We start from the raw sequence: 8,920 nt of genomic DNA on the forward strand, positions 1-8,920 counted from the left end.
TTTTGCTGCTTCAAAACTCTGAGAAGTCTGTCCATTCACAACTATAGAATAGTTCACTGTTGTAACACACTTCATTATCCACTGCACAAACATCTCTGGGAAGCCTAGTCCATACATAACTTGCTCCAAATAATCCCATTCCACTGAGTCATAAGCTTTCTGCAGATCAATCTTCAGCATGCTTCTAGGAGAAATATGCTTCCTAGTGTAAGCCTTAACTAACTCATGAGCAAGCACTATATTGTCAGCTATCTTTCTACCTGGAATAAATCCTGCTTGACTATCACAAATGACATTTTGAATCACTCCATGCAGCCTGTTGGTTAATACTTTGGAGATGATTTTATACAGCACAGTACAGCAGGCTATAGGCCTATATTCTTTCACAGTTTTTGGATTCTGACCTTTTGGAATGAGAGACACTAGAGTACAGTTGAAGTTTTTATGAAGTTTGCCAGTTGTGAAGAAACTTCTAACAGCCTCAATAATGTCATCTTTAATGATCTTCCATGTGTGCTTAAAGAAAAAGGCATTGTATCCATCTACCCCTGGTGCTTTATCATTCCCTATGGCTTGTAGCCCTTCATAGATCTCTTGATCTGTTACTGCAGTACATAGTTGAAGTCTCTGCTGCTTAGTCAATGTAGGCCCTCTTTTCATCACTTGTACATTGATAGCTGGGGTTTACCTGCTGAGGTTCCCATAAGTCCCTTGTAGAACATCACAAACTCCTCTTGGATACCTTGTTGATCATACAGCATTTCACCCTGCAGTGACATAATGCTTCTTATTTGCTTCTTTTGATTCCTCTCCTTAATCACTGAACTGAAGTACTTAGTATTTGCATCCCCTAACTTTATCCAGTTTATCCTTGATTTCTGTCTCAGGGCACTTTCTTCAATCAATGACCACTTTTCAAGTTTAATCAACATCTCCTTTTCCTTCTTTATCAATTCATCAGTAACTTGAACATTTAGCTGGTTTTGAATACTTGTTACCTCCATTCTAGCCATCTCAATCTGCTTCCCAATATACTTGAACTCTTTCCTGTTTAACTGCTTTAGGACAGGTTGAAGAGCTTTCAATTTAGACCACACTTGCTTCATTTTGTTATAGCCATAATCCTTACTCCATATAGTTTCTACTACTTTCAGAAAACTCTCATGCTCAGTCCAAACATTGAAGAATTTAAAGCTACCTTTCCCATGCTGCAGAGTTTGTTGAAGCATTATCACCATAGAGCTATGATCAGATACACTAGGATTCCCATACTCTACTTTAACATGCCCCCATTTATCCATCCACTCATCATTACCAAAGGCTCTATCTATTCTGCTTGAAATTCTGTTCTCCCCACACTGCTTATTAGTCCATGTATAATAGTTTCCTGACCACTGCAATTCAGTAACCCCCAGAACTCTTACCCATTCACATAGGTCTTTTATCTCATTATTGACTACAGGCATCCCAGCTAATCTATCCTTAGGAGACATTATAGCATTAAAATCCCCTACTATAAGCCAAGGATGAGTAATGCCTTTAGCTAGATTTTCCATTTCTCTCCACAAACTCTTTCTCTGTTCAACTGTGTTAAGCCCATACACCACAGTTAATATAAATTGGTACCCTTTACTTCTTTCATTGACCTGACAATGCAGCATTTGAGCAGAGCTATTGATCTTCTTTGCCTCATACCAATTATCATCCCATATCAACCATATCCTCCCATTAGGACTGTCTTCATAGTTGTGTAGTGCCTTCCACCCTGGTGCTATTCCTTGCATAACTGATCTCACATTATTACTTTTAACTCTTGTTTCTACTAAGCCAGCTAAACTCACTTTATTCTGTATAAACAGTTTGATCTCCTTCTGCTTATACCTCTTATTCATACCCCTTACATTCCAAAACAGCCACTTCATCAACAAGTTTTTGGAGCTCCACCTCTATCAACAGTAAGTGAAGTCATTTTTTTATGCATGAGACTCTCAAATCCATTTCTTGTTGGTATAGCCTTCAGTACTGGAAAATTTGCCAAGCTCAGGTCCAGCTGGCCTTCAACACTGATCTGACTATCATTCTTTGGTGTTTGTTGATCTTCTTTCTGTATTATCTCCTTTCCCTTCTCTTGTTGCTCTTCCTGTGGTCTAATGTTAATCTCTTGCCTTTGTTCTTCCACCTTATCTTGTTCTTTTGATTGTGGGATTGGGCCTTTATACTGCCAAGCTTGAGTAACTTTTTTCCCAGGTCTTCTTCTCTTTGGTATCTCCTCTTTGGTTACTTGTTCCTTCTTGCACACATGGCCTATCTTTTGACACTTATCACAATATTGAGGCCTCCACTCTAGCTCCACATCCTGCATAAATGTCTTCCCATTTGGATCCACTACTGCTATCTTCTGAGGTATAGCTTTTGTGACATTCACCTCAACAAGCATTCTAGCATATGATATTCTAGTTTGCTTAGTGGTGCATTCATCAGCAAATAGGGGAACCCCTATAGCACTTGCAATCCTGCTCAAAGAGCCCACACCCCAGCAGTTTAGAGGCAGTTTTGGGAAGTTCACCCATAGTGGAATCTCTGTTAGGAATTCATTACCTAGATCAAAGTCTGGGCACCACTGTTTCAGTATAATTGGTCGATTATTAACAGTATATGGCCCTGAAAACAATATCTCATTCATGTCACTTAACTTCTGAAATTTGATTAAGTAGTATCCATCTTCATGAAGATAAACTTCAGGTTTGCTCACACTCGACCAATTCATCATAATGTATCTCCTCATAGTGTTATACCCAGGGCATTCTCCTACCACATATGCAATGAGTGCACACTTCCATTTCTGCTCCTCCTCTTGTACCTCTGTCTTCTCCAGCTGTACCATTGTTTGGCCATTAACAACTTGTGGAGGAAAATAGGTTAATTGCATTCCATTGCTGGCTACGCGATTGTTCTTAAACATGTTGACCCATGGTTCATTACTCTTCTTCTCTTGTTCATTCTCATTCATGTTTTCTTCTTCTCCACTCATCTTCTCTAATAGAGTCCTTGTTACTGTTCCATTACCCCCTGTGTTACTTTCATCTTCAAACCCTTTTAGATCTGAGTTTTCAAGCCCTTCTACCTCATCTCCTAATGGATCTAAGCACAGCTTTCTAGCTACTGTGGTATCAATCTCAGCTTCAGGACTTGTTTCCTCTCGCTGAGCTGGGATAATCCCTTGCATAGCTGATGCTTCCACACAAGCTTCAGTTGAGCTGCCATCATTCGTTACTGCCATTTTCCGACCTCTTCCACGTCCTCTACCTCTTCCCCTCGCCATTTTCACCGTCCGGCTCACGTTATGCTAACGTGAGCTGAGAGCATTTGGGAAAGAGAAGTTTTGTTATATTATATTATTTTTTTTTATTTTTTTATTTTTTTTGTAAGTACCTATTCTTTGTTGATATTTCTCTATCTTTCTTCTGACAAGATGGATGGGTTTTGTATTTTGTCATCCAACATAAATGTGAACTAATTCTCATTTTAAAGACAACAAATTCTATAAAGATGACGTGTCCATCTTTCGAAGTCCTTCATGTTATGATGGCTCTCAAATACATATTAGTTACTAATAAATATTATTTTTTTTAACAATTTTAAATATCACATCTTGCATGATAATATTTAGTTATTCAATTGACTATTTATTGACATTATGATTCTTTTTGTTTTTAATTACGATGTTTCTTATTCATTTTATGTTGAAATGTTTTATTTGAGTTGAAGATTTATTAGAAATAATCTCTCTAGCCTAATAAGATAAGAGTAAATTTACCTATGATTCTTCTAAAATCTAGCTTATGAGGTTATATTAGATATGCAATTATTGTTGGATCATCTTTACATATAAATGTAAGAAATCAAAGGAAAGCTATGGTAATTTCAACTTGCCATTATTTTATTATATTATAATCTTTGCATTATTCTTCAAGTGTAATAATACATTAGTAGTTTATATAATTGATTTGTAAATCACATGAGTCATAAATTATTTTTGTGAAATGGCACATGTAATATCATTATATAATTATCCATTAAATATTGATAAAGAAGAATGATTCAAGATTTAAGGGTGTAATCTAGTGATCAATCAAAAAAATAAATCATGAAACCTTGATAAAATAAAATAAAAATCTACTCCATCTCATCTACCTCTCTGGTAATAATTTATTTTTATTTTTCTCATTTCTGTTAAATATGTATATATGTTTTTAGAATTTTTTTTCTACAACATATCATCATATATATCATATCATATATCATAATATCATATCATCATCGTATGTATTATTAAAAGTGGGAACGACCTAAGTGCAAATTTAGATTACCATTTTGTCCCTATACTAAATCAAAATGTTGAAGAGTATTTATATTAATTACTAATTCAACACAAAAGTTAATTTTTTATTCATTAGTTTTGAGTTTCACCTCCTCCAATATAAGTTTTAAGCATTTTCAGTTTTCTAAGCATCAAAATATATACAGTTTTCTAAGCATCAAGAGAGTTTCAGTTTTCTATGGTGTATATTAAAATAAAATAAATTATATTTGATTGGAACAATAGATGCATGAAATCTATTTGGTTAGGAATATTAATAACTAACTTCATTAAATCTATATTTATTGTAATCTATAATCATTTTCTTTACTTTTTATCCACTATATATAATTCTCGATATTTCTTGTATCTGTTTTTATTTTATATATAAATTTTTATTGATTTTCTTTTTAGTAGTATAAATGATATAGACTTTAGATTCATACAAAATTAGTATTTCTTTGAGTGGATACTTTTTGAAGATGTACACCCGGTATCTTTATATAAGATATTTTAAATATTTCAGCCATTTAAATCAATTTTGTTATTGTCGAGTATAGATCGATTAGATAATCTGATTATATTGAAATAATATTTTCTGTTAAATTTACATATGAATGGACTCATAATATTGGATCAAACAAAGACAATTGTACATGCAGTTGGACTTTTATATATCGATTAAAATTTTTAATGTCACTAATTATTAACTATCTTTATCACAAATAAACACTATTTTACAAGTGTATTCCATGAAATTGACAATGATACTTTATCCACCTTAAAAAACATATGTTGATCAAAATTTCTACAACACGAAAGACAATTTTATTCGGCAACAACTTCTTGATATGTACGTGTATATTAAATGATGATGTTACAATTTCTTATACAAGATACAAACTTTAAGATAAGTAAGACACTTGCAAACATAATCAACGATATATACGTATATCACATATAAACTATTTGTTGTTGAAATATTAAAAAAATAATAAGGTAAGTGTTGTACTAATTATAAGATATATATATATAACTAACTATATAAGAACAATATCACATATCCCAATTGAATTGATTGAGTGTAACTACAAAAATTTATATAAATTTGGTTACTCATATTACTTGCAAGTTTTAATGGAATATGTATAATTCAATTTGTTGTACTAATTCACCCAAGACACACGTGCAACACACGTGCCTAGAGACTAGCTAATATCATTAAAAGTGAGAACGAAAAAGGTTCAAAGTTGAAATGCCATTTATCTCTATACTAAATAAAAATATTTTGAAATAGTTCATCAATTAAATATTAAATATTAATAATAATAATAATAATAATTATTATTATTATTATTATTATTATTATTATTATTATTATTATTATTATTATTATTATTATTATTACTATTATAATTATTATTATTACTATTGTTATTGTTATTATATTACACTAGATTCTAAAACTGGAAAGGTGTGAGTAAAAAATTTACAGAAAATTGTAGGACATTTAATCCTTTAAAAAAAATAAATTAGTTCCATTTTTTAAAAAAAAATATTTTTATTTTCCTCCTTCAATATACTTAAATAATAATATATCATATATCATATGGTTACTTAATTTATTAAATATTAATATTTTAATTACATAATGATTTATATGAATCCCAACAAGTATACTTTAATTCTTATGTTATGACATTGTAATTATAATTTATTAGATTAATTAATTTAACTAAAGTAGAAGAAAAAAAATTATATAACTCTTTCATTTTACCGGCTCTTTGAATTTTAAAATCAGAAATAAATTTAGACCATCAGATAACCTTTAACCCAAAATTTTGGCCCGAATTTTTTAAACCCATTTCACATTAAGAGACCCAAGATCCAATTTAGGATTTGAAAATTTCCAGAGTCCCACATCGTTTTCCCCTTCATTTCAACCCAGAGTTTGTCCTATATAAACCCACTCACTCTTACTGTTCAGGGGAGGAGTTTTTGGAGGCAAGAAAAAGAACACCCCGCTATGTTTTTTGGAAATCTTATTTTTCGTCTCTGAAATTTTGTTGATTCGCGACTATTTAATTTTAAGACGGAGTGGTGTTGGAATTCGTCACATCAAGGCTCGAGTTCTAGTCATTGCCCAGAACCAGGTGACACTCGTATACCGTCCTCATTTGATGTGAAGTGTTGGGTTTAGTTTTTTTTTTAGCGATTTTGTTTGCCTATTTTAGTTAACTAAATAAGGTATTTAGATTTAACTTCGTTGTTTAGCACTCTTTGTTAGTTTTCAATCTTTTCTCTTGTTTTGATCTCAATTATCAAGAATGGAGTTTTACTCAAGGTTAACATTTTGTGAATTAGGCTGTGTTTAATTAACTAAATACATCAAGTTGTGTTGTTTAGCTTTTTCACTCGCTTATTCGTTTTAAAGATAGTTGTTGATAATCAGTATTTAAATTTGTTTGAAATTCTTGATAGTCTACGGATTTAAGTACCTTATTGAAATACTTATTTTCAATTATGTTGAGTTATTTTTATGACTCAATTTGAGTTTGAATCTATTAAGCTCTTCCTTAAATTGTTTCTGTTAGTTCTTCTCTCTTAGTCGCTACCTTATTTCACTCCATCTCTGTTAGACATTGCATTGATAATTAAGATAAAAACTAGTTGCTGATTTACTTCTTTACCTTTTCATAAAAAAATACATGTTCTGTTTGCTATTAATATGAAAAATATCTCTTATTCCTACTTTAGTTTCATCGATTCATAGTTGTGTATTCCTTTACAATATTCCATAGCCAAAGTTGTCTTGTCTATATTTTCTTATTATTGTCATTGATGCTAACTTTTGTTAACCTTGATTGATTTAGATGAATCCTTAGGAGATACTTTCATACAAGTTTTTAAATTTCGAAACTCATTTTAAGTTAGCTAATTTAAGCTTTGTAGAATGACTTGAGAAACTTTTATGTTCTTTCCTAATTATTGAAAAGTTTTGAATCCGTGTTTACAAGTTTGAACAAGGTTAATAGGATAAAATTGTTAAGTTTCTTAAAATAAAATAGTTATCTTTCGATTAAACTTAGAACTTTGAAAGAGTAACTTGAGGGTTTTTTTATATCCTTTCATAGTTGTTAAACAAGGTTCTTGATTCCATTTTTATGAGATTGAATTAATTGTATGATTCAAAACTTGACTATGAATAACAATTTAAAGTTAGGATTAATCTTGACATTTTAAAACTATTAAGAGATTTATATTTAAGTTTCAAACGAGATTCTTTTATGTAACCCTTTTTACTAAGTTAGCCTAATTTTAAAATCCGCCGGTCAACTGTATGTTAGCGGATTCTCTAAGATGCCTAAACTCTTCCTCAGAGAACTAATGGAACTCTTATTCGATTCTGATTTTATTTAAAATATTTTCTTTCAAAACCCTTTATTTTAAATGGTTTTCTTAATTTTTTAGAAAATTCAGTGGCGACTTCTAAAATTGTTATTTTTCCAAAAAAATAACAAAATTGCCAATTTGCAAAACGGCTTCGAATCCTTTAATTTTCGAAATCGGATCGTAACAATACCAACATCTCCATCGGAAGGAAGAAACCAACAATCTCGACTCACTAAATAGGACCTTCTAGCAGCAAGAAGTAAACTTGAACCAAATTCCTATCAAATAGTATTGAAAAGAATGTAAAATTTAGGCATGTTCACTACAACAAAAACAACTTTTAGCGGCATTAGATATGACATTAATAAAGAGTACTAAAGTTTTTACCGGCAGTAGTTAAGTGCCATTAGAACCAATGTCGCTAAAGGCTTTAGGAACATATACAAAGAGTGTCAATTGCCGCTAAAAAAAATATTTAGCGGCAGTTATGAATTTATTGCCGCTAATGATCATTTCTGTTGTAATTCTTTCGTGCATTCTTAAAAATTTTAAAACCTTGTTAATTTGGACCGAAATATGAGTTATTCCTAAAAAAGAAACAATGTGATGCACAATTGCATATTAAATTTATTACTACACAATATTAATTAAAACGAATTGAATGTTTTATACAAGGTAATTTTTATCTTTCAGATTAGCTAATGATGACACATTTTATGTTGGTTGTTAATTTTTTACATTTTATATAGCTCCTTTAGATATCCGTTTTGCTATATGTAACACTGTTGGAACTTCTTCTTTTTTTTTACTTGATTTGTGTGATATTTTTGTGAAACTAAATACACTACGTTAAACTCAACCCAGCTATGAATTAGAAGAAATTTGAGGAACTATCTGTTAATGAGAATTGACGGGAAGGCCCTTGGAATTTGTTATTGCATACTCATCTCTAAAGCATTCCATTGACGGGAATTGACAGGATGGCCTTGGAATTTTATACATCTTTTCTTAATACTCAGCTCTAAATAACTGTCGTTGCTCCCTATTTTTCTGCCGTAGGGTAACAAGAGTTGATTTGTGATATTGTTTTGTTCTCTCTCTCAACTCTCATCCTTTTAATCAATATTTTCTTCGCATGCATTTAAAAATATCATGGCTTCTCAGTTC

General features: G+C 31.3%; 1 protein-coding gene across 1 annotated transcript; it reads right to left on the bottom strand.

The window, feature by feature from the left end:
* Positions 1-659: 659 nt before the first annotated feature.
* Positions 660-1,892, bottom strand: LOC107001068. The gene has a single exon (XM_015199255.1). The coding sequence runs from the start codon at positions 1,890-1,892 to the stop codon at positions 660-662; it is 1,233 nt and encodes a 410-aa protein (XP_015054741.1).
* Between the last annotated feature and the right edge of the window lie 7,028 nt (positions 1,893-8,920).

Source organism: Solanum pennellii, chromosome 10 (assembly GCF_001406875.1).
Source record: "Solanum pennellii chromosome 10, SPENNV200".
In the NCBI taxonomy this organism is placed as follows: domain Eukaryota; kingdom Viridiplantae; phylum Streptophyta; class Magnoliopsida; order Solanales; family Solanaceae; genus Solanum; species Solanum pennellii.